Raw genomic sequence first — 26,091 nt, forward strand, 5'->3', positions numbered from 1 at the left:
CAGAGTACCACGCCGCCCAAGCAGCGGTCCTTGAGGACAGAGGGCAGGGACCACACGTTTCCACAGGCTCAAGGAAAGAACATGTTAGAAAACTTGACAGGTGGGTCCACCTGGGACAAATGACACTTGATCAAGCCAGGTGAGGAAAGGCCACCGACCTCTGACCCTCCCCATGGTCAGCCAGGAACACGTGTCAGTCAGACGGGCACCATTGCCAACAGCTGCCGGCACCGAGGGCTCCGGGACACTGCAGCGGCGGTCCGCGCTCAAGCTGTGCTGCCCAAGGAGCGACCGCAGACGGCACCAGGACCCTCCCGCCGCAGCAGGCGCTGGCGCTCTATCCCCAGCTAGGGGCAGGCGTTTACTCTCAAAGTTACACCAATGTCTCCATGTGTCTCGGGGAAATAAGCCAGGTTTCACATTGCACCCAGGACACAGGGAGACTGCAAGCTGATTACACGACAGGACCAGTGGCACTTGTGAAAATGGAAGCAGAACTCTGCAGGCACAGTGAGCACAAGGAGTCCGCCTGCCCTCCTCCACGACCGACTGGCGTCCCCAAAGCCGACAGCTTAGCAGAAGTCCATTAGGAATTGTCTACACCTGCATTTTAAGTCTCACATGGCAGTTACTCTCACTTTAAATGGAAAAAAAATGTAGGGACCAATGTTCAGGACACTATGGCTACTTGGTCACAACAGCAAGAAAACCCAGACGCCCAGCAGCACGCACTGCCCGGGGCAGCTCTGTGCTCGCCATGGGGGCACACAGGCCCCCTTCTCCCATCTCTACAACAAGCTGTAACTTAAAGACACCAGGCGCTCTGGGGGAGCTGGGCTTGCCCGCTGAAGGCCTGCACTCCAGAGCCCCCAGGAGCCACACTCAACACCAGGCCGAGAGCCAGGAGCACCACGGAAGGTTCCAGGACTTCAGGTGTCCTCAGCCAGTCTGGAGCGCTAAGCAGCATGTGTGACGACAGACAAGGCAGCGTGTCATACTTCCCTGCTCCTTGCCAGGTCTCCCAGACAACCCGATGAGAGCCTGTACCCACACCTGTGTGCCCCGCTCTGCCCAGGCTCAGATCCTGTACCCACACCTGTGTGCCCTGCTCTGCCCAGGCTCAGATCCTGTACCCACACCTGTGTGCCCTGCTCTGCCCCAAGCTGAGAACTCCAACCAGAGATTTCCAGCTGGGTTCTTCTAAAGGTGTAGAGAGCTTTAGCCAGCAAGGGGAGCCATGGGGCTGGCTGCGCCTGTGCGGGTCCTGCTGCGGCTGCACTGCAATCCGCTCTCCATTCCTGAACTCTGTGATGGCTTGCGACGCTACAAGAGGCCCACGTTTTAGGAAGGGAGGTGTAGAGTGAGTGAACTACCGCCACGCCCTGTGTCATCTACACACACACAACCACACGACCGCTGGGAGGTGAACTGAAACATGTTTATTGCATTCTAAACGTACATTTACTTAGCAGGGCCCTGTGAATACACAAAGCGTCGCAGGGAAAGATGCACGTTCCTCCTAGTCCACGTCCGAGGACTACCGTGAACTGCCCCTGGAATTAACTACTCCTGGCACTAGTGGGCACCAACTCCATGCATCAATTTTCTCCTCTTAGTATTGGCAGTAATTCACCATTTTCTTTCAGTTCCTAAAAATAAGAAAAAAAACAATAAAATATACACGCATGTCAACGATGAAAGGCCCATCACAGCTTGCACCTGTTCAAAGAAACACCTCAAGAATTAAAACTCGTGTCTCCCCAAACCCTCAGTATTGTGCCACAAAAACTGAATGCAGTTAGAAGGCAAAGCTAGAGACGTGTTTACACTACAGAGCATCAAGCACAAGGAGCACAGGGAGAAGCTGGTGGCCGTGGGAGGGGAGTAAGATGCAAGGTCGGAGCAAGGGGTGACGTGACGGACGTGACGGACGTCCACCCACATGGCACACGCCCCTCCTGCTGCCCACTCCCACGCAAAGGACAAGTAAGATTTGCTAGTTTAACGTTCAGTTAATCTACGCAGCATCAGCATCAACAAGGAAACCAGAGGGCCACGTGACCTACACAGGTGCCTCTGCCACGTGCAGATCCAGGCACCTCTGGGAAGCAGCGGGGGACCTGCCCCCATTCAGCTGACCAGCAGGCCTGCAGCACCGGCTTCCAGCACAGGAGGCTCGTAGCCTCCACGGAGATCACAGGGGCGGGTAGGCACCCAGAGCCTTCGTGCGCATGCCCGCTCGCTCTCCACACCAGCAGCATCTGGGAGCGCTCCCTCCCAGGAAGTGGCGCTTGTTAGCAACTCAGGCCATTAGAGCACTGAGTTCCCCAAGTCCAGGGGAAGTTCCAGGTTGAACCTGCTCTGCTGATTCCTGGGCCCGGAAAGGGCCAGGTGGCATCAGCACACCCAGAGAGCCACAGACGGCCTTGTTGTAAGAGCACCCCAAAACGCAGGCTGAGTCACCCCCACACCCGCCCGAGGAAACAAAGTAACATTATCACCGATTTCCAAGCACCCATTTTCCAGCAAGTCACAAAAGTCCTACCAAAGCACCTTGCGACACCGGGAAAGAGGCGACGCCCGTAGCTCTGCCCGAGTAAAACGAGATTCACCAATCAGAGCTTTCCCAGAGCTGCCAGCGGCCGCGGGCCAGGCCAGGAGAGCCCTTCCCCAGAGCTGCCAGCGGCCGCGGGCCAGGCCAGGAGAGGTGAGCACAGGCCGTGTTCCAGAGCACACAGGCTTTCGCAGCACACCCACCAGGTACCCGGTACACATCGGTTTCCAGTGCTTTCAAGCTACGGAAAAGCTGCAGCTCTTCCTGCAGGAATAAGACAGTTCCCTGCGAAAAAAATGCCTCACTAGCTTTTCCAACAGCGTCACAGCCCACTGGAACTCTGGGACAGAGCGCGCGACAGCACTGCACAGGAGCAGCTGCAGGGCGCCAACAGCTCTGCAAAGACGTGGAGCCAGCCTACAACCTTCACAGCCTAACAGGAAGGAAGCTCCTCTGCCCACTGCCTGGACACAGCTGCCCGCCACGCAGGCTCCCCCCAGGCCCTGGGCAGTGGGCAGACCACCTGCTGGGACAGCAGATCCCAGCCTTCCAGCCGGGGTGGGCCTGGGCCCAGGGCCAGGGGCCGCAACAGCTTCTGTTTGATTGGCACAAACCAGCCCAGCGATGACATACAGTGCCAAGCAGCAGGCTGCCCTACGCTCCGGCCATGAGGTACAAGGTCAGCCAGGCCCGTTTCAGATCCCTGTGTTTACCCAGAACAAACCAAAGTCAACCAATATCTTCCAACAACCTCATAACCGCTCACGGAAGGTGGGGTGACGCGGAGCACCCCGAGGTGCACACCTCTCACGGACCCCTCTGAACGCAGGGCAGCGGGAGCACTCCGAGGTGCACACCACCCTACGGCCCAGCGACTCTGAGCACGAGAAGGGCCTGCTGCGTCCTCCTGAGACAGTGTCGGGGGCCACGGCGGAGTGGCCGGCAGGGGCTCCAGCCCAGTACCTCCCGTTCCTCCTAAACTCTCCTGGCTCCCTGCACTCGAGCACAAGGGAGCCAGGAGAGAGAAAAGGACCAATGGACCCATCGTCCTCATCACTCTAACTGGAGCAAAGCGCCAAGCAAGACTTGCAGAAACAAGAAGCCGAGGAGGACTGCAGACAAGTGGACCTTGGTATTTTACTACAGAATTCTCAAGAGCAAACGCACGGGGAGGGCAAGGAAATGCCAAAAGGTGGGAGCGCAGAACGCCGAGTGAGCATGGCGTGTGCAACACTGAAGGGACCCCGGGCCAGCAGGTGGCAAGGCGGGCAGCAGTGGAGGGAGTGGAGCCAGAGGACAGGGAAGAGAGCTACGGGCACAGCAGGAGGTGCTGAGACAAGCTGAGCGAGCGGACAATGACAGCATGCTCACTGCAAGAGGGGCCCTGGGCCAGAAGGGCCTGACACACCCTAGGCAGCCGGAGTCGGCCAGCCCTCAGCAGAAAGACTCGGTCTACAAGTACGCCCGGGCCCGCAGCCCTCCTGGGACAGTCTGGGCCCGCAGCCCTCCCCAACAGCCCGGGCCCGCAGCCCTCCCGCACAGCCCCGTAGCCCTCCTGGGACAGCCCGGGCCCACAGCCCTCCCGCACAGCCCTCCCAGACAGTCCGGGCCCGCAGCCCTCCCGCACAGCCAGGGCCCGTAGCCCTCCCCAACAGTCCGGGCCCGCAGCCCTCCTGGACAGTCCAGGCCCGCAGCCCTCCCACACAGCCCAGGCCCGCAGCCCTCCCGCACAGCCAGGGCACGGCACTTACCTTAACGATGTCCAGACCCCCGATCAGCTCCCCCTTCACGTAGAGCTGCGGGTACGTCGGCCAGTTGGAGTAGGCTTTCAACCCTTGCCGCACCTGGACAAAAAGAGAGAGGCTGAGGCCACCGCCGCATGGTGCTACAGCCCAACCATGGCAGGAAAACAAGCACGGAACACCCAACTGACCTCGTCGTCCTCCAGGATGTCAAAGGTCTCGTAGTCAATACTACAAAAAGGAAAGACATTTTACTGGAAAACATGGTCTTGCAAAAACAAAACAAAACAAAAAGCCAAAACCCCAGAGAAGCCAGGTGGCGTTACAGTCAGGCATGGCCACATTCGCCACGGCCTGACACTGCTGGACTTGTACTCCAGCTGTTCCCGGCGAGTCATCAAGATTGAAACACATCTGCATTCTCTAGAACGAGGGCACTTCCACAAGCTTGGCAAACGGAATCAAAAAGCACGTGTGTTGTTACGGACAATCTCCTGAATCTGTGCGTAGAAGAGCTTGCTGAAAATGGTGATTCACGGGTTCTCCGTGACCTCTCTGAAGCCCGCTGCTCCTTGGCCATGAGTTAACACAGGAGCTAGCAGCGGTTCTCAGACAAGGCGGTGACCCGGCGGGCCTCTGCAGGCCACTGTCTGCCCCGCTCACTCAGAGCAGGGAAACTAAAGAAGCAAGTGGCAAAGAGCAAAACAAACAAACAAACAAAAAGCCAGAGTCTTCACCCTAGGCGAACCCACAGTGCAGGCCTCGCTGCGCGGCCAGGACGGACCCCAGCCACACTGCACTGTGCCAAGGGCTCTCTCACGCGCCCACACACCCACACGCACGCACGCACTCCCGCTCCTGGGGGGAGAGGGAGCAAGAACGAAGGAGCAAGCACGCCTTCTCTCCAGGTGAGCCCCCTCAGCCATCCCGGCCGCAGGCCTGGCCTGGGGTCTTCCGCCGCGCACACAGCAGGGCCGGCCCAGGTGGTCTGCCTCTGGGAACCAGGGCCATGCCCTCTGACTGGCCGCAGCAGAGGGGACAGCAAGGGGGGAAACAACCAAGGCATGAACAATAGCGTGCTTTGCCCTGCCCTCACACCAGGACCGCCCCGGCCCCTCCATCGCCCAAGTGTGCGGTGTCCCCGGGGTCACCTGCCCCTAACAGCAAGAGCCGGCCCAAGTGTGCGGTGTCCCCGGGGTCACCTGCCCCTAACAGCAAGAGCCGGCCCAAGTGTGCGGTGTCCCCAGGGTCACCTGCCCCTAACAGCAGAGCCGGCCAAGCCACTGCACGTGCAGTCAGCACAGGCATTACATTAGCCTGACTTCACACTTGATCTCAGGCAAAAGGCCGAGAAGCGATTTGGTTTCTTAAAAAAAAAAAGAAGCAGCTATAAAATAAGAAAAATTAGGTCAAAACAGGTGGTAAGCCACAGAACATGTGCTACAAAAGTCCCAAGGGCTTCATCGCCAAGCAGACGGAAACCAGCGAACAGCAGCCCGGTGCCCGACGCCCACCTCAAACCAGGGACAGGCTGACCCCATGCCCACCCACTGCAGGTACTGCCTAGTGAAGAAAATTCTAAACCGCTGGTAACATTCCCTCCTGGCAGCATGTGGGTGCGCAGGCAGGGCCCCGGGCAGCCACCGCCCCCGGCAGCCCCGTTCTGTCGGGACAGAGACTCGGGAGGGCGGAAGAACGGACACCGACAGAAGCACACAGCTCACGGCGGACATGAGAGCGAGGACTTACCCAGTAGTATTCAGGATTTCCAGAATTTGTTTGCTGAATCCACACTTTGCTTCCTAGATTCAAAAGCAAAAATTACAGATGACACATTTGTACAGGATCCACCTGGCACAGCCTCATCTACGCTGCTACCCAACAGCACTCGTACCCAGTGTGACCTACAGCTGGCGTATCACCCAGCACATGGTCAGCAGCCCCACGGTGACCCCTGCGGACATCACCCGAGAGGACACGGCCTCCCCGCTCTCCAGCAGCCTCCGCGCCGTCAAAGCCTGATTTCCTACGGAGTTCAGTTCTATGTCATTCGCACAAAATGATCTCAACGCTTTCTCCAACAACAATCACATCTCCCTAGTCCTGGTTGGGCTTCAGTCCCCATTTTGGTGTGTTTGTTTAAGTCTTTGCATGAAAAGCTACTGTGCAGTTCTTGCACTCTCTCAGGGTCTTGTACAAGGACTTGCAACCACGTAACATTTTTAATAGTTGTGACAATACTCTCCTAGTACACTTGTTAAAAGTTATCAAAAACAAAACTACTTTAAACCATTGTCCTAGGGAATCATCAGCTTTCTACACCTTGTGTTAATAAGCACAGAGCAGCAGAAGGATCCAGGCTGGCCCTGGGATTTCCAACAACCTGGGACTTGGATGAACTCCCCCTGCCCGACCAGGAGCTCAGTACGGTGTTAACATGGCACCCGCGGCGGGCACACTCCTTACCCAGGGCTCTGGCTGGCTCCCTTCCTGGCCCTGCTCCTGCTCACACACCACAGCAGGCAACAGGTGAGGACGCAAGCGCACGACTTCCCGTCACCCACACGCACCCCCAGAACAAGTCCCCAGGCCCTGGTTTTGGCCCAGATCCGGCTGCTGCAGCATTTAGTCAGGGAACCAGCAGAAGGAAGATTTCAATCTGATCTGTCTTTCAAATACTTCTAAAAACTTTCCAATTTTTCCCTGTGACCCTTGGGGCACCTGCCTGACTCCCTCTGGCTCATGAACAGGGCAGCCGTGTGCTCAGGACACGCTGGCAAGAAGGAATGGCAAAGGTTCAATTCCTAAGAAAACATAAAATACATGCATGTATAAACCCACATGCAAACGTGCACATGGCCAGGTTATAAAAGAGAATTTGTTTTGCTCAAGGTAACAGTAACACATCAAACTTGACAGAAAAATCAAAGTCCTTTCATCAAGAAAGTTACAAGAACCTCATCATTCCAAATGAGAGCCACTGTTCTCTCCCCATTGCTCGGACACACCAAGGCACGGTGGCTGGGCCCCTCGCCCATGTGGACCCCTGTGTGGGCTGAGGCGGGCACACTGGGCGCCCAGCAGCAGCTCACCGCCACGCAGCAGAGCCAGGGAGACAGGACAGCTGACCAAAGCCCCGCTCCCCGAGACGATGATGGCAGAGTGCAGCAGAAATGCAGATTTGTCGCTGCCAGCACCAACCAAGGCTGGGTAACTTCCTGGAGCCACTGCGGCTTCATGAGCTAAAGCCAGGAAAAAGATGCAACTGTCCCCTTGCTGCAGATATGAACATCAAGGGAAATTACAAACGAAACCATTTCTGAGTTGCTTACCTGCTTGTTTCCTTTCATAAAGAGCATCACGGTGGCTTTATTTGTCAGCACTTTGAGCCTAAAGAGAGAAAGTCGGTGTGAGCATTGCTGAGGGCCGGCAGCCTGACAGCCACAGCCTTGAGCAGCCATCCAACAAGCACAGTGACACCCCCCTCGTCCCATTCCCGCCCTGCGCCACTGCAAAACACAGCAGGGCTTTTAAGGCCACACACGCTCCTGCAAGTTGCAGTTGAAGCCCATCAACTCAGAGCACTTAAAAAGACAGTAATAATAACCAACTCAGTAAGGAACTGCTCCATGAGGGTGCTGTTTGCAGCCCACCTGGCACTTCCAGAACCAGACACCAGAATCAAGGTGCACACCACCTCATCTTCACCCCACAGACCCCACGCTCCGTGCCAAGCCGTCCCTAGGCTCCCCAGGTCTGGCTGGAGGACCAAGGCATGGGTGCTCAGGACATCACAGCAGCTTCCACACAGCACAGCTGACCGTCAGGGACAAGGACCACGCCACCTCCCCCTGCTATGGATGATCGGGGTGGTTCGAACTCTTTCTCAAGGAAGCTCTCCCAAAGCTTCACCTCCACGGCCAGCACCATGACTCACGACTCTCCAACAGGGGACGCTGCCCCGACCACTCACCCATGACTCCCATAGCAAGCAGCTGCAGGCCACTCGAGCCGGGAAACACCCCCTCCAACAACAGCCCCTGCCCTGCACCCTCTGCCAGCATTCACGGGTCTCAAAGCTGTGCCACATGTATCACAGCCCCAGCCAGCTGCAGGTGCCCAAAGCACAGGACATCACAAGTGACACACCAGGACAGCAAGGATGGCAAGGACAGCCTGAAGAACAGAACCCAACTGAGCCACAAACACGGCTACACAAGGCACTGCTGCCCTGGGACACAGGGCACCCCAAGCCCGGGCACCCCAAGCCGGGCACGGCACCCTCACTTAAGAGGCAGGAAGGTGCAAACCACAAGCACCAAGGAGGTGCAGCCAGCTCCAGGGGCCGTGGGCACGAGCCACGCAGGAGGCCCCAGGTGCCCGAGAACTGTTAACCCCAATACATTCAGTGCTAGGACCATGACAATGGGAGGGCTTACCCTACACCAAAGGCTGTAGGCCAACGTATTAAAGAGGCCTGTGGAAGCCTCCACATCATATCCATGTCACTAAAATCCCTTTAGGTCTCCCCTGAAGTTCAAAATGTCTAACATAACTTCTCGGGCCAGCACAGTGGCCTAGCAAACTAATCCTCCACGGTCGGCACCTCAGCCCATATGGGCACCGGTTCATGTCCCGGCTGCTCCATCTCCAACCCAGCTTCCTGCTTGTGCCCTGGGAAAGCAGAAGATGGTCCAAAGCCTTGAGCCCCTGCACCCATGGGAGACCTGGAGGAAGCACCTGGCTTCACATCAACTGAGGTCTGGCATGCCGGCCATTTTTCCATTCCTCTCTTTCTGTATCTCTGACTCCGTAGACAGGCAGATAAACAGATAATGTCCCTAGAAGCTAGAATGTGTACAACTCTACAAGTAGCTTGTTGCTCGGCTGCCCTGGCAAAGGGTGAAGATGAAGGGTGCCGTTCCCCTCACAGCACGGCCAGCACCCCGAGCCGAGCGCAGACGGCAGCACCACCACGACAGGCCAGCCGGCCACGGGAGCAGTGAGCCGGCCCTGCAGGGCTGCAGGACAGCTGTGAGCCAGGCGACGACCCCGGCAAACAAACATCCACAAGGAAAAAGCAATGCCAAAGTGACATGTGAGATTCTGAAGGTAAGTGACAGCTCTGTGGGGTAGAGGGTTAAACCCATGCTGGCGCGGACTCGGGACTCAGCTGCTCCCTGCTAACGCACCCGGAAAGGCAGTGCTGGGCAGACAAGTGCTGGGGCCCGCACCCACCCACAGGAGCTCCTGGCTCCTGGCAGCACAGCCAGGGAGTGGAAGATGTCTCCAGCTCTCCTCTCTACAACTCTGCCTTTCAAATAAAGAAACAAATCTTTTTTCAAAAGACAATAACAGACAACAAACAATAGACTATTTGAGACTTTTAACACTTACCTTTCCTCTAACTTGGGAGCTTTTGGGCAAATCGTATCTAATTCATTTGAAGCTTCCAGTTCCTGAAATAAGCACACATGTCCATCTAAGAAATGTCACTCTAACACAAATCTCCACAATCACAATAAAACAAACTGAAGTACTGTGTATGTTTCAGGTTCATGTTAATTAAACAGACTCAAAAGACATCGGTACTTGGGAATTGCAGAGACCCCAACAGCACTGCCGAGGCCCTGCCACACTTCTCCACGCTGACCTTAACTATGTCGAGTCCACCTATGAGCTCTCCGGACACGTAGAGCTGGGGGTACGTGGGCCAGTTGGAGAAGGTCTTGAGGCCCTGCCGCACTTCCTCGTCCGAGAAGATGTCGAAGCTGCTGAACTGAATGTTGTGTCTCTGCAGGATCTCCACCATCTGCTTGCTGAACCCTGCGGGCGGGAGGGAAGGCGCACGGGGAGTGAGGCTCCGGCCTCCGGCTGCACAGACCTCGCCGAGACGCCATGCGGGACTCGCGACCAAACATTCCACTAACACAACCACGCGGGAGATGACACGGCGGGGGTGGGAGCTGCCCCAGCCGCCCCTCCCGCAGACCACCTCTGCAGGCCCCCCAGCCTTCTTGGGTCAACTCTGGGGGGGAGCAACTCTACAACAGAGACCCCAATCCTGCCCGCGCAGCGGCCCTCACGCTCCCCATCGCCGGGGCAGGTGCCAGGCGCGTGCTCTCTGCGGCCGCACACCAACAGTAACAGACGGACCTGCTTTCTCAGCGCACGGCGAGCGCCCTGACCGTTCCCACATCCCCCAACGTACGGGACCTGATGTTTTTTTCACTACACTGCAGAGACAATTTTCTGTTCCTTGATTTTGTTATACATTTCTGACATCATCTTATGACATCAGCATTAAAAAGACAGAGTGGGAGATCAGGCTTTGATAATTCCACAAGTCTAGTCTGGAAAAAGGGCATTTTCCTTCCCAATAGCTAATTCTTCCCAGTCTTTTCCCAATATATGGAACTACCCTCCCATGGCACATCATCATCATTCTTGCCACAAACTGCCATGAGTCACTGGACAAAGGCCCCATCTTCAGGTTCAAAAATCCCAGTCAGACTTAATAGCGTCATCTTTTTGTTTTATTTTGAAATAAAATCAAATCCTAAAATTCAGTAGAAGATGAATTACAACTGGCTTTCCTGACATCACCATAAAGCACAGAGCCACAGGCTCCGAGCATCTCGGAGCGGTGGTCCACGCAGACCAACTCTGTGCATTTGTGTAGTCTATAATAAGTGCCTTTGCCACAGCTCAAGTGTTAAGTTCATGTACAGCCTCAAGTAAAACACTGATTCTGAAATTTTTTCATTCATCTGGGAATTCATTAGTAAACAGCTAAGGGCTGATAGCTGGTGGTTATTCTGTTACCAATATATCAACTCACTTCTACTGGAACCAGCTGGAAAAAAGCTTTAGTTTAGCTTTAGGCAATTACATGCAGACGAGAAAGGCGAATTGGTAGTTTCATTTTTAAGAGTTAAAGTGGCTGGGAATGTTACGCTTAAGGATAAAACAGTAAGAAGGCTTTATTCTGAAAACAAAACATTTACACCCCTTTTCTCTCTCTTTTTTTAATTTTATTCATATATCTGAGGTAAAGGGAATATTGAGGGAGAAGCCCCACCCAGTCTCCCACCCTCCCCGGGTCCCCGATGTGGGGCGTGCTCTGAGATACTGGCTCAAGTGGTTTGCAAAAAGCCAGCTGGTGGTTGCAATTGCTCGGTTGGTTTTGTTTTCAGCCCCGGCTTCCACAGGAACCAATTGGTGTTACAGTCCAGGCTGGTTCTGCCCAGCACACACTCAGCCCTCACATAAACCAGTGGGAGCTGCAGCCTAGTCAGGGTGACCCACAATAACCCCCACCAGACCCGCCCCTGCCCTGGTTTGCCAGTATGTGCAGCAGACTAGTCCAGTCTGTCCCACATCCCATTTGGCTCTCGTACATGTCAAAGGGTACTGAAGCTTAGTTCCATCTAACCAGCTCAACTATCCAGCCCTCACAGATGCTGCTGAGTGCCTCGCTGTCTAGCCACCCCAACCCCTGTCCTAGTTTTCGTGCCCTCCCGTGGGAGTGGTAACCCAAGAGGGAGGAGCCCACTGTTTCCCTCCCAGGTCTCTCACTCCCGGTTTATGCACTCTCCAGGTGGTTCTGTGGTTTGACTTGACAGAATTAGCCCCCAGTGCCAGTTTCTGCCAGCTGATGCTGCAGCTAAGCCCAAACAACCCTCACCCACTCTAATTTATGCTTGCACCAGTAGGAATAATCAGCCCAGCCTGGCTTTTCCCTGATCTAGTCCACATGAGGCACACAGGTGTTGCAGCCCTGCTTAGTCTGGTCTGCCCCCATCGCGGCTCATGCTCTCCTGTGGGAGTAGCTGTGCAGCAAGGGAACCCTCCCTTATTGCCCTGTCGGCTCTGCCCTCTTCCTGATTCTCACGTGTGCTGCTTGGTGCTGCGGTCACATCTGGCACAGGCAGCCTCACCTTGGCATTCTGTGTTGTGTACTGCTTTCGTCGCGACCGAACCTGGTTCAACCCACACTCTGCTCCAGCACTTGGAGTTGCCAGTGGATGATGAAAACTGGTTCAGCCTGGTCTGTCCCCAAACCATGCCAAATGTATGCCAGTAGGTAACTTTCCACGGCCTGTTCTGGGCTGTTTCCTATCATGCTTCTTGCGCTCACCTGCAGGGTCTGTGTCCTGTCAGAGGAGTTGCCCAGGCTCCTCCATCAGAACCCCTCCCAATGCCAGATTTTGCGCATACCAGTGGGTTCATGAGCCAGAACTACTCAGTTCACCTCCTGTCCTAGCAGGAACAGTGGCTTTTGCTGACTGACCTTCAACCCAATCTGGTTCTTGATGTTGGATGTTTCAGCGCAGCCACAGCTTGTCCATACCCACATACAGCTCATATGTGGCTCAGTTGGGGTTGAGACCTTGCCTAGTCCGTCCCACATCTACCCTGGTCCTCCAGAACACCAGAAGGTGTTGCAGTCTGACCCGGCCTGGTGCGTCTAGTCCCAGTCCACACTTGTGCCAAGGGAGACTCCAACTGTAACCCGATCAGAACACAGCCCCACTTCAGCTCATGTGCCCCTTAGTGGGTACCTCCTCCAGCTAGGGTTTCCTCTTAGCTCCCCAGCCGGGCCCGTTCCCAGCCAGTGTCCAGTCTGCCAGTGGTTGTTCTGACTCAGGCACAACCCGTCGCCTATCACGACCCCTGCCTTAGACACTGTGGCTCAGCGTCCGCGCCTCACACAGACCAAATGGTGCAAGAACCTAGTTGGGCATGTCGTGTGCCCCGTCCTGGTTTCTAATTTAACTTGTGAGCTAAGGTTTGCTCAGTACTGCCCGGTGCACCCGTTCTATCTTCCGAGGAAGAATTACTGTCTTTGGGAATCTTCAGGATTGATTCACTTCCCCAAAGCACTGTGGGTTCAGCATGGAGCTACCTAAGCAGCGACTCAAAGAACATAAAATCCCAAGGCTCTCCGGCCAGCAGGCAGGGCCTGGCATCAAATGGTGCACTGGCCACCCCGGGACAGCTCACCTCGTGCACATGGCCCTGGACCAGGCCTGCCTGAGCTCCAGCAGCTGCCTTCCTAGGGGTAAGCCTGGGGCTTTGTTAGGCAGGCCTCGAGCTTGAGAGGCGGAGGGTTAGGGACGTGGCCTTGGGCTTGGGGATTTGAACTTCCAACAGCCGCCCGGCAGCTGGGAGCTCTCAGGACAGCACACCTTTTCTCTTTAATGCATACGATAAAAACACGCCAAGGGAGTGAAACCATCTCCAACGCCTACAGGGTCACTGTTTCTATCTGCTCAGAACACCAACAGGCCATATTTCATCACTATCTAACAAAAAATCCTAAAGAATACTTCGGACCTAGATACAATTTTGTGTCTTGACTTGAAAAATAAAAAAGTTAGGGTGACTCCTACTGAAGGAGAAATGTTTGGGGTTCTAATAGCATTTGCTTTGCTAAAAGCTTTATCAGCTAAAAGAACACCAACAAGTCACAAATAACTTAATCCAGCACCTAGCATTCCGCTTGACAACAGGCGCATCGCACGGCCTCTCACACTCTTCCTGAACCTAAGCACCCTCTCTTCCCACGCTCCTGAGGCCCACACTGCAGGGCAGTCCAATCCACGCGAGACCCACACAGCACGGACAGTCCGATCCGCCCGAGACCCACACAGCACGGACAGTCCGATCCGCCCGAGGCCCACACTGCACGGGCAGTCCAATCCACCTGAGGCCCACACAGCATGGGCAGTCCAATCCTGGAATCCTGCAGGAAGAGCCTGGAAGGGATGGATGCTGGAGAGGCAGTCACACGGCAGGCTCCAAGGCAGACCCCAGTCGTGCAGGCAAGATGTTACTCGGGCATGCTTGAAAGCAATGAGGGAGGATCCAGCACAGTAGCCTAGGGGCTAAAGTCCTTGCTTACAACCTTGGGATCCCACAAGGGTGCCAGTTCATGTCTAGGCTCCACTTGCCTTCTAGCTCCCTGTTTGTGGTCTGGGAAAGCAGTAGAGAACAGCCTAAAGCCTTGGGATCCTGCACCCACATGGGAAGCCAGGAGGAGGCTCCTGGCTCCTGATCAGCTCAGCTCCAGTTGCTGTGGCCAATTGAGGATTTAATCGGTGGACAGAAGATGTTTCTCTCTGTAAACCTGCCTTCCCCCCAACAAAAAACAAAACCAAAACCAAAACAAAACCGGTGAATATTTTCAAAAAGCAGCCCGGGGAGAAAGGGCTCAGCATTGTAGCCTAGTGGCTAAAGTCCTTGCCTGGACGCACTGGGATCCCATTTAGGCACCAGTTCTAATCCCAGCAGCCCCACATTCCTTCCAGCTCCCTGCCTGTAGCCTGGGAAAGCAGCAGAGGACGGCCCAAAGCCTTGGAACCCTGCACCCACATGGGGACCCAGAAGAGGTTCCTGGCTCCTGGCTAGAGATCGCCTCAGCTCCAGCCATTGTGGCAACTTGGGGAGTGAATCAGTGGACGGATCTACATATCTGACTTTCCAGTAAAAATTAATAAATATTTAAAAACAAAAATCAATGAGGCTGCCACTCCATCAGGGCGCAGCCCTCGAGAGGAGCGACCTCTGGAGGGATGCCCCTCAGGGTACAGCCCACAGAGCTTTGTCTCTGCTCCGCTCTGTATACCTGACTTTGCAATAAAAATACATAAGTCTTTTTAAATAATTTTCATTTTAAATTTTGAATTTTATGCTATAATTCTGTAGTGTATGGGAATCCCCTCCCTCCAACTTCCACCCCGACCAATCGACCCCATATTGTTACAACAGCACAGTCCTTCAAAAGGAGTTAGGATTCCATCAGCCCACTGCTGGAGTGCGCCCTACATTGCTGGCACAGGCAACGTCAGACAGTCCGTCATTCCGTTGTCTACACACGTCCAACACTTTCACTGGGAGTCCTTTTGTCTGGAAGTAGGGATGCGTGTTGCATCGTATCTTCACGTTTGGATTCGGCACTCTCTTATCACTCCACCACTGTACATTCCAATTTACATGATAGATTCCTTATATCAGAGAGAACATATGGTATTTCTCTTTTTGGGATTGACTTATTTCACTGAGCGTAATGGTCTCTAGTTGGGACCATCTAGTTGCAAATGGTATAATTTCATTCTTTTTAATGTCTAATATTCCATGAAGTAGATGTACCACAGTTTCCTTAACCACTCCTCTTTGGATGGGCATCTGGGTTGTTTCCACGTTTTTGCTATTGTAGATTGTGCTGCTGTAAATATAGGATTACAGATCCCCTTCCCATATATGGTTTTAATTCCTGTTGGGTATATTCCTAGGAATGGGATAGCTGGGTCATATGACAGGTTTATTTGCAGTTCTCCAAGCACTCTCCACACTGATTTCCACAGTGGTTGTACTAGCCTACACTCCCACCAGCAGTGAAGGAGGGTGCCTTTCTCCCCACATCCATGCCAGCAGGTGTTGTTAGTTGAGATCTGAATGTAGGCCAGTCTCATTGGAGATAGGTGGTACCTCAATGTGGTTGTCATTTGTATCTCTCTGATGGCTAGAGAGCCTGAGCGTCTTTTCATGTCTGTTAACCATTTGACTCTGTTCTTCTGAAAAATGTCTGTTCATTACCTTCGTTGATTTTTTCACAGGGTTTTTTTCCCCTGGGTTTCTGCAGCTCTTTGTAAATCCTGGATATTAGTCCCCTATCACTTGTGTAGTGTGCAATGATTTTCTCCCATTCTGTTGGATGCTTCTTCACTTTGTCAATTGTTTCCTTTGCTGCACAGCCCACACATGTATAGCCAACTAATCTTTGACAAGAAAACTGAAAACAATCCAGGGAAAAAGTCTGGTCTCTTCAACAATGCTGTTGGGACAACTGGATAACAGCCTGCAGAATAAAGAAGCAAGGCCGGCACCTGTCACAGTATACGAAAATCAGCTCTAAATGGATCAAGGATTTAAATTTGCACCCAGAAATCATAAAATTATTAAAGGAAAACATAGGAAGCACTCTCCAAGAAATGGGAATGGGAAAAGACTTCTTAGAAAAGACACCAAAAGTACAGGCAGTCAAAGCCAAAATGAACAAACGGGACTACATCAAAATAAATAAATCTTTAAAAAAAAAAAAGCAACAAGCATGCTATGCAAAATACCAGGAAACAAAAAGCCTATTAAAATGTAGTTATAGAAATTAGAATAAAATCTTGAACAGAAGGAACTGTAAACTATTATTTCCTAAAACTCTTTTTAATTTCCTAATTACACCTCTTGTTATCTGTATATTTATAATACCATGCTTTCCAGCTCAACTGGCTAATCACTCATCTGCAAGCACCAGTAACCCATATGGGCGCCGGTTCGTGTCCCAGCTGCGCCATTTCCTGTCCAGCTCCGTTTGTGGCCTGGGAAAGCAGCCCAAAGCTTTGGAACATGCAACCGTGCTGGAGACCCGGAGAAGGCTCCTGGCTTCAGACAAGCTCAGCTCTAGCCACTGCAGTCATTTGGGGAGTGAACCAGCGGATGGAAGATCTTTCTCCCTGTCTTTCTGTAAATCTGGTTTTCCAATAAAAATTTTAAAAATATTTAGAACTTACAAAGTCTTATTTTCAACCTTTTTTGTGCAATGCCACTCTTGTAACTAATATTAAAATAGCGAGAATCACCATTTCAGTTAACAAAATAAAAGCAGGAGAACAATTATTTCTTAAGTTCACTGCTAACTTACGTGCCGCAAGTAGTACCTCGTAAGGCAGGGCCCAGGCACTCAGAGGGCACCCACCCCACATGCAGAGTCACTGTGCCACGGCCACCAGACAGGGCCGGGGCACGGCCGGAATCACTGGTACACCAGCCTTTCTGCCACCTCCGAAGACACCCTCTCTAGGCCTCAACCATGCCACTGTGCCACCTGCTATCACTTGAAAATATGAACAGGAAGAGGAATAAGGCAATGACATGTTTCATCTGCAAGAAGAGACGACCATGCTGGCTTCACTTCAGGTTCAGCAGGCTTGTCTGCACTCCTGCCACCACTAACAGGGCAGAGACAGAAGTGATGTCCCTGGGCAGCAGCTGCAGTGCCCACCCTTCCACACAGAACCACGGTCTCCAGGCGGCCACCAGGAGCCAACTCTGTCAAGAGCAGCTTACACAAACATGGCTCTTCCTGCTGCCTGGGCCAGAAGATTCTTCATGCAGAATTATGAGAAAGGATTTTTTTTCTCTTCGAACATAGAAATCATCATAAAATTATTTTTAAAACTACTTTTTCATAGCTTGGTATGTAATAACCATATGGGGAATAATTTAGAGTTGAATTTAATTTGAAGGCTTCAATATTTTTAAAGTCACACTGGACATGCAGGAATCATAACAGCTCACTTGATTTTACGGCCACCTATCTTCATCAATTCCCTCCCGTGCGCCTGAAACCCTCACTTTCCGCATCTCAACAGCATCACCCAAAGGAACCAAACGCTCGATTATGCAGCAGAATAATGCAGTAGTGAGAAAGGTGAGGAAGAAAGCCACGTACATCCAGTACCAGAGTGGCCAAATCACCCTAAAACTCACTTACGGGCAAAACTATGCGCATCGATGGGTACAAAAAATAAGCAACTCCAAGCCACCAATTCGGAATCCTTTGAATTACCAGCAGCTGTAACCTGGGCATGACAGCAGCAGGTACAACTGCCACCATGAGACACCGATGGGTAAGCAGGCAATGCTGAGAGCGCTCACAGTGAAGCTCAGCGGGCCCAGCTCCACTGACAGGCGACACGCCAGCCCAGGCCCCTCTGCAAGCTGGATGCATCGAAGGGCTCGCGCACCCCAGGTCCACTGACAGACAGAAGACACGCCAGCCCAGGCTCCCTCTGCAAGCTGGACACACTGAGGGCTCGCGCACCCCAGGACTTCCTGGGACCAGGACACATCGGAGGGTTCGCGCACCCCAGGACTTCCTGGGACCTGGACACATCGGAGGGTTCGCGCACCCCAGGACTTCCTGGGACCTGGACACATCGGAGGGCTCGGGCACAAAATCCCAGGACCCCCTGGGAGCTGGACGCATCAGAGGGCTCACGCATCCTAGGATCCCCTGGGACTTGGACACTATCAGAGGGCTCGGGCACAAAACCCCAGGACCCCATGGGACCTGGACACATCGGAGGGCTCGGGCACAAAACCAGGACCCTCAGCGAAGTCCTGTGCACTGACTGTCCTGACTGGCACTCTGCAGTGCCCGCCAGCAGCCCCGCCTCCCTGCAGGCGCTGCACCTAGCTGCAAGGCACACACGGAGAGCAAATTCAGGGCTTAGGTGATGCCAACCACAGCCTCTTACCACAACGGGGCTCTTGAGGGGTCCCCTTCATGAACAGCATGCAGGGGGCGGCGTGGGTTAACTGCTTCAGGCGGACACTGAGGTCTTCCTTGGGGTGCTCACTCGCGGCGGGAGGGAAGGAGCCACTCGCCGCGTGTCGCTGGACTTTCTTGGTCAACTCGGGGGCATGGGCACCATCTAATCGGTCGATTTTCTGAGAATTCTAAAGTAACAAAACATTAGAATACACACGGGATTCCTTCGCTATCTCTACAAAAAATCTCCAGGATGAGCTGCTACATGCGTGTAGCTGATTTGTTTTTTTTAAAGAATTAACAAACAGGGCCCAGGGCGATACCCAGCAGCTAAATTCTCTAAATCTTGAGTGTGCTGGGATCCCATATGGGCGCCAGTTCTAATCCCTGCGGCTCCACTTCCCATCCAGCTCCCTGCCTGTGCCCAGGGAAAGCAGTCGAGGACGGCCCAAAGCCTTGGGACCTGCACCCGCATGGGAGACCCCGAGGAAGCTCCTGCCTCTGACTTCAGATCAGCCTGGCTCCAACCTTTGCGGCCAACTGGGGAGTGGAACCAGTGGATGGAGGATCTTTCTCTCTGTATCTCCTCTCTGTAAATCTGCCTTGCCAATAAAAATAAATAAATGTTTAAAAAAAGAGAAAATCATTTATGAAAAAAATGAAAACACCCGGTTACATCTGCCAGCCTCGCACATCCACTTCAAGAAATACAAAATGTTCTGGTTCTCCCCAGGAAGCGTACTGGGCAAACACTGCAACATCTCACTGTGAGACCAGAGACAAAAGAAGCGACTTCCACCCTCCTTGGGGAGAATCTATTACGATGTAGAAATGAGTTCTGGGGGTTATGGTACCCCCTGGTGCCCTGAAATCATCCATCAAGCCAAAACTGACCATTATACCCAAGCAGACGCCCTCCACAGCCACCATGGAGCTCAGCTCAGGACCCTCCAGCTGCCTGCTGCTGTCTGCCTCTGCTGGGCACAGCCCCCAGGCCCATGCAGCTGGGACCCTCCTGCTGCTGTCTGCCTCTGCTGGGCACAGCCCCCAGGCCCACGCGGCTGGGACCCTCCTGCTGCTGTCTGCCTCTGCTGGGCACAGCCCCCAGGCCCACGCGGCTGGGACCCTCCTGCTGCTGTCTGCCTCTGCTGGGCACAGCCCCCAGGCCCACGCGGCTGGGACCCTCCTGCTGCTGTCTGCCTCTGCTGGGCACAGCCCCCAGGCCCACGCGGCTGGGACCCTCCTGCTGCTGTCTGCCTCTGCTGGGCACAGCCCCCAGGCCCACGTGGCTGGGACCCTCCTGCTGCTGTCTGCCTCCGCCCGCCCAGGCCCACGCGGCTGGGACCCTCCTGCTGCTGTCTGCCTCTGCCCGCCCAGGCCCACGCGGCTGGGACCCTCCTGCTGCTGTCTGCCTCCGCCCGCCCCCAGGCCCACGCGGCTGGGACCCTCCTGCTGCTGTCTGCCTCTGCTGGGCACAGCCCCCAGGCCCACGCGGCTGGGACCCTCCTGCTGCTGTCTGCCTCTGCCCGCCCAGGCCCACGCGGCTGGGGCCCCGGACCCTCTTGCCCTTACCTTGAAGAACAGGAAGGTGGGGACTGACGTGATGTCGTATTTCTCAGATACTTCAGGAACAGCCTCAGCTTCCAGCTTTAAGACAAAAGAATTCAAGCTTGATTACGGTAAGATTCTCTTCTCTACTGCGATACGGAAATCAGCGTCTCAGCGTTATCCGTTCAAGTGCTGGCATTTTTGAACACTGCAGCACCAAAGCCTGTGACATGTTTACATTTAAATGAGGCACACCGGGCTGGCATGTGGCCCACGAGTCCATGGTGTGCAGACGGGCTCACAGGTTTTTATTTGGTTGCACATTTCAAAAGATGCCTCGAGGCTGTGAATAAAATTTTTGGTGCACTAGTGACCTAGTAAATTTTCAATCCTATGCAGCGACGACTATATTGAAGTCCATCCATCACTGACCCGGTTATGTCATCAGAGTGCTGATAACCTGCCCACAGCGCTTCTGGCCGCTCGCTCTATTGACTAATTTCAGGAGGCAGTACATCATGAGTGACAGCCGCAGCCTTCTGCAAATTAGGAAGCAAAAAGCAGCATTTCTTCAATAAACTATCGATGACGATCATTTTTAACTCCTGCAAGGCCACCGGCCGATGAGCAGGTGTGCTGCCGGCCCCTGGAGAGCTGCAGACTGCAACCACTGACAACCAGGTGGCCACACTGCGTGCCCTTAAAGTCCCTCCACGATGGGACAGCTGATGCTAAGATTGAAAATACATTTACTGATATAACTTCTAGGTAGTTAAAATATAACCATTGTAAGCAATTCATGTGGGTCTTCATAAGCAATATACTTTGAAAAAAGCTAAAGCATTTTTTTCCACAAAGGATTGTCAGTCTAACGTAAACTTCTGAAACAAAAATCCATATTCACATTGTACCTGCAGGAAATAGCTTATTGATAACTGATATTGTTAAAAGTTGTTAAAACACATGTACTCTATCCAGGAGGGAAAGATTTCCACTGGGCTTCAAATCCCGTTTCTACCTAGAGCTCTGCCCAGCGGGCTGCCACCGGGAGGCAGCCGTACCTCCTGGTCTGGACTCTCAGACACTGCCCAGCCGGCCGTCACCGGGAGGCAGCCGTACCCCCCTCTCGGAGGCATGGGGTCCCATGCAGGCTGTCACTGTGCCCACAGGGACGGAGGCAGGGGGTCCCATGCAGGCTGTCACTGTGCCCACAGGGACGGAGGCAGGGGGTCCCAAGGCACAGCCCTGAATGGGTGCTTCCTTCCACTTCACAGGCCATCGTGATGCGGAGAGAGCATGCCCAGACCTCTCATCTCGCTCCAGACTCACACTCAGCACCTGTGGCCCACGCCTGGCTAAGCATCCCTCCACTGGCCCTCCTCCCAGGCCTCTGCAGCTCACCAGGCCTGGCTAAGCATCCCTCCACTGGCCCTCCTCCCAGGCCTCTGCAGCTCACCAGGCCTGGCTAAGCATCCCTCCTCTGGCCCTCCTCCCAGGCCTCTGTAGCTCACCAGGCCTGGCTAAGCATCCCTCCACTGGCCCTCCTCCCAGGCCTCTGCAGCTCACCAGGCCTGGCTAAGCATCCCTCCACTGGCCCTCCTCCCAGGCCTCTGTAGCTCACCAGGCCTGGCTAAGCATCCCTCCACTGGCCCTCCTCTCAGGCCTCTGCAGCTCACCAGGCCTGGCTAAGCATCCCTCCACTGGCCCTCCTCCCAGGCCTCTGCAGCTCACCAGGCCTGGCTAAGCATCCCTCCACTGGCCCTCCTCCCAGGCCTCTGCAGCTTGCCGGGCCTGTGCTGGTGTTCCACTCTAGAGGAGAGCTGACTGGTCTAACTTCAGAACGTACGTCATGACATCACTGGAAGCCTTCTCGCTGCTCCCCCGGAGCCCAGCATCTGCCCCTGGCCTGGGGGAGCCAATGGCCCCCAAAGCCAGCTGACCCAAGTCAGAGGGAAGTGGCTCGCACCCCCGCGCACCTGAGTAAGACCTGAACCCCTCCACTGTCATCACAGGAAGATTCTGAAAGTGACATTTTTGTAACTTTAAAAAACCATTTTGCCAAAGTCAGCCCCCAAATAGTTAACAAACCATATTACTCATGGAATAGGTCCAATCTAGGTTATTTAAATTACAGCACCTGTGACATGGAATCCTATATCGGCTAAGATGGAGAACACTAGCCTGGTGGTAGGACACCTGCTGGAGCACATCAGCGCCCAGGTTGAGGTTTTCAAACCCCAGCTTCCTGCTAAGGCAGCTGTGAGCAGCCAGGAGCACGGCCCCACAGCGGGCTCCCCCGAGGCCTGGCCCCAGCCTGGTCAGGGGCAGTGTCTGGGCAGTCCATCAGCGGGCAGCACGGCCCCACAGTGGGCTCCCCCGAGGCCTGGCCCCAGCCTGGTCAGGGCCAGTGTCTGGGCAGTCCATCAGCAGGCAGCACGGCCCCACAGCGGGCTCCCCACAAGCCTGGCCCCGGCATGGTGAGGGGCAGTGTCTGGGCAGTCCATCAGCAGGGAGCTTTTCTGTCTCACAGTTCTTCCCTGATTAAGTAGACTTTTAGGAATCTATCTGTGTGAACTGTACCTTTCACATGGCTGCATACTTGAATTAATCAAACTGCAAAGATTCTTATTTTTGTAAGAAATGTAAAAAGGGGGGGCCTGGCGCAATAGTGCAGTGGTTAAAGTCCTCACCTTGCACACGCTGGGATCCCTTACAGGTGCCAATTTTAATCCCGGCGGCTCTGCTTCCTGTCCAGCTCCCTGCCTGAGGCCTGGGAAAGCAGTCGAGGATGGCCCAAAGCCTTAGGACCCTGCACCTGCGTGGGAGACCCGGAAGAGCTCCTGGCTCCTGGCTTGGGATTGGCTCAGCTCCAGCAGTTGCAGCAGCAGTTGCAGCCGCTTGGGGAGTGAATCATCGGACAGAAGATCTTCCTCTCTTTCTCCACTCTGTACATTTGCCTTTCCAATAAAACTAAATAAATCTTAAAAAAAAAAAAAAATGCACAAGGGGCCAGCACCATTGCATAGTAGGCTAAGCCTCCGCCTGGAGCACTAACATCCCCTATGGCCGCCAGTTCAGGTCCCGGCTGCTCTACTTCCCATCCGGCTTCCTGCTTGTGGTCTGAGAAAGCAGCAGAGGATGGCCCAAGCCCTTGAGACCCTGCACCAACATGAAAGACCCGGAGCGGCCTCCTAGCTTCGAACCAGCCTAGCTGCAGCCATCTGGGCCATTTGGGCAGTGAACCAGCAGATGCAAGATCCATCTCTCTCTCTCTGTCTTTCCTTTTCTGTCTATAAATCTGTCTTTCAAATAAGAATAAAAAATTTGTTCTCAAATAAAAGCATAGCAGAGCCCTCTGGAGCCAGCACAACAGCTCATCTGGCTTATTCTGCACCTCCAGGCACCCACAGAAGCCCATCTGGGTGCCAACTTGCATCCAGCTGCTCCACTCCCCACGCAGAAAAGCAGCAGAGGGTGGGCCAACGCCTTGGGACCCCTTATCCTCTTGGAAGACCCGGAAGAGGCTCCTGGCTCTGGATCAGCTCAGCTCTGGCTGCTGCTGCCACTCGGGAAGTGAGTCGCAGACACGAGACCTCTGGCACTCCTCTCTAGAAATCTGTCTTTCCAATAAAAACAAATATGTCTTTTTTTAAAAGAACTCTACAAAATAAAATTACCATGACACAGCTGAAATTAAAAAATCAAAGGACACACATTTCAGTGAGTAACTATTTCACGTCCCCGGCCTTGTATCCAAGACAATAAAACGCAGAGCAGCTGCCGAACGGCGACGAGGCCACCCGGGGCCCTGCAGGTGCACACTGCCGAGGCAGGCACCCCTGAACCCCGTGTAACAGGACCCATCCCTGCAGACAGCAGCCAGACAGCACCTAGGCCGACTTCCTCACCAGCAGCTCGCTCTTCCTCTTCCCATCCTCACTCCCTCCGCCAGGCGACTCGGTGACACCGTGTACTGCCATTCACCGGAAGACGCAGTGACAGGCCCAGCAGGATAGAGCCCTAACAAACCATGGCACCTGACACTGTAACCCTGTGCTCTCTTGTGAATAACTTTTCAGCCAACTGAAGTAAGGCTTGCAGCGCCTATAGGCCCCTGCAGGTGTGAGGGCCCCAGGAGGCACCAGAGCTGTGGTGACCGAGGCAGGGGGATGCCACCTGCCCTATGGCACACGGAAAAGCACGGACATATGCCAGTGCATCGCCAGCGCTACACACAGGACCAGTCTTTAAGCATTCAATCCCAGGGAGCGCCAACACTCTGATCAATAACGTCTCTATTACTAACTTCCCTAAGACGGTATTCATCATCCCCTGCTAGTTCAGAACTCTTACTTATATGCTGCTGCAAGTCTCCAGCACAAAACCGACTAATCCCTCTATTCCACAAATGAAAAACTCCAGCAATTGCATCAAAAAAAAAAAAGCACATTTAAGAAATAAAATTAAAAGACATGGATGGAGCAATAGAACATTGGTTGTATATTGTAGACATTTCCAAAAGCCTTCATTAACACAAGTGTTTTCTGGGCTGGCACCATGGCATAACATGCTAAGACTCGGCCTGGGTGCAGACTCGAGTCCCAGCTGCTCCCTTATGATGTGCCTGGGAAAGCAAGGGAACACAGGTCAAACGCACGAGACCCACATGAAGCTTCTGGCTCCTGGCTTCAGCCTGGCCCAGAGCGGCCAGTGTGGTTATCTGGAGAATGAACCAGTGGACGGGAGACCTCTCGCTCCTCTCTCCATAACACTGCCTTTTAAATAAGAGAATCTTTTAAAAAATGCTGTTGAAGTGAACTGCGCACAGCTTAGTGGTCAAGGTCAACAACCTCTGTAGCTGTGCACCCGTCGTTTGCTCACTGCCGTTAGCAGGTGCCTCGAGGCGACCTTACCAACGTCCACATGGCTCTGCCCTGGACGGCAGCTAACCAATGAGACCATACAGACTCAATTTCTGGACGTGATGACGGAGGACCAGCCAAGCTGAAGCTGTGGTTGTGTCCAACAAAGGCTCAGATACGACCGGCACAAGCCCACGGAGGGCTGCCCGCCCTCGGCCCCTGGCACCAGCCCATGGTCAGCTGCTGCCCTCAACCCTGGCACGAGCCCACACAGGGCTGCTGCCCTTGGCCATGGAGACTGAAATCTCACCACCACTGCTGGTCCCAAAGTGAGAAGTAACTCTAGAGTTACTTTAAATAAATGATTCCAACAGCAGCTGAGAGCAGTGCGTTACCTAGACCAGTAACACTATACAAAAAGCAGACTTGGAACAATTACCATCAACGTGGCTGATCTTACAACTGACTCATTTAACCAGTCGGTCCACTTGTAATCATTATCTCTTATCACTGAGCACGCATGAAGATTTAATGTCCCTACCTAGTATTTATACAGGACATTTTAGGGCTAAAGTCACATGACATTTTCACTGTAACTTTCAAAAAGCTCTTAAATTTTGAAAATCTAACATTTTAAAAAATATTTATTTTTATTGGAAGGTCAGATATGAAGAGAAGAGAAGAGAAGAGAAGAGAAGAGAAGAGAAGAGAAGAGAAGAGACGAGACGAGACGAGACGAGAAGAGAAGAGACAGAGAGGAAGATCTTCCGTCCGCTGATTCACTCCCCAAATGGCTGCCACGGCCGGAGCTGAGCTGACATGAAGCCAGGAGCCAGGAGCCTTTTCAGGTTCTCCCATGCAGGTGCAGGGTCCCAAGGCTTTGGGCTGTCCTCTATTGCTTTCCCAGGGCACAGGCAGGGAGTTGGATGGGAAGTGGAGCAGCCAGGACATGAACCAGCACCCATATGGGATCCCGGGGTGTGCAAGGTGGAGGACTTTAGCCACCAGGCCACCACACTGCACCCAAAAATCTAACTCTTACACGTATAT

General features: G+C 53.8%; 1 protein-coding gene across 1 annotated transcript in view; it reads right to left on the reverse strand.

Annotated features, from left to right (window-relative positions):
• Positions 1-1,465: 1,465 nt before the first annotated feature.
• GLRX3 (glutaredoxin 3) overlaps positions 1,466-26,091 on the reverse strand; it is a 30,642-nt gene continuing 6,016 nt past the window's right edge. Inside the window, exons 3-11 of the mRNA XM_040991920.1 lie at positions 20,204-20,278; positions 18,618-18,819; positions 9,950-10,122; positions 9,694-9,755; positions 7,629-7,686; positions 6,046-6,098; positions 4,488-4,527; positions 4,306-4,398; positions 1,466-1,649 (exon numbers count right to left, since the gene is read on the reverse strand). Of these exons, the coding sequence (XP_040847854.1) occupies positions 1,599-1,649; positions 4,306-4,398; positions 4,488-4,527; positions 6,046-6,098; positions 7,629-7,686; positions 9,694-9,755; positions 9,950-10,122; positions 18,618-18,819; positions 20,204-20,278 (807 nt within the window). The 3' untranslated portion in view covers positions 1,466-1,598. The remainder of the gene's footprint in view (positions 1,650-4,305; positions 4,399-4,487; positions 4,528-6,045; positions 6,099-7,628; positions 7,687-9,693; positions 9,756-9,949; positions 10,123-18,617; positions 18,820-20,203; positions 20,279-26,091) is intronic.

The sequence above is a fragment of the Ochotona curzoniae genome, unplaced genomic scaffold (assembly GCF_017591425.1).
Source record: "Ochotona curzoniae isolate NIBS_2020 unplaced genomic scaffold, NIBS_Ocur_1.0 contig_66, whole genome shotgun sequence".
Taxonomy (NCBI): domain Eukaryota; kingdom Metazoa; phylum Chordata; class Mammalia; order Lagomorpha; family Ochotonidae; genus Ochotona; species Ochotona curzoniae.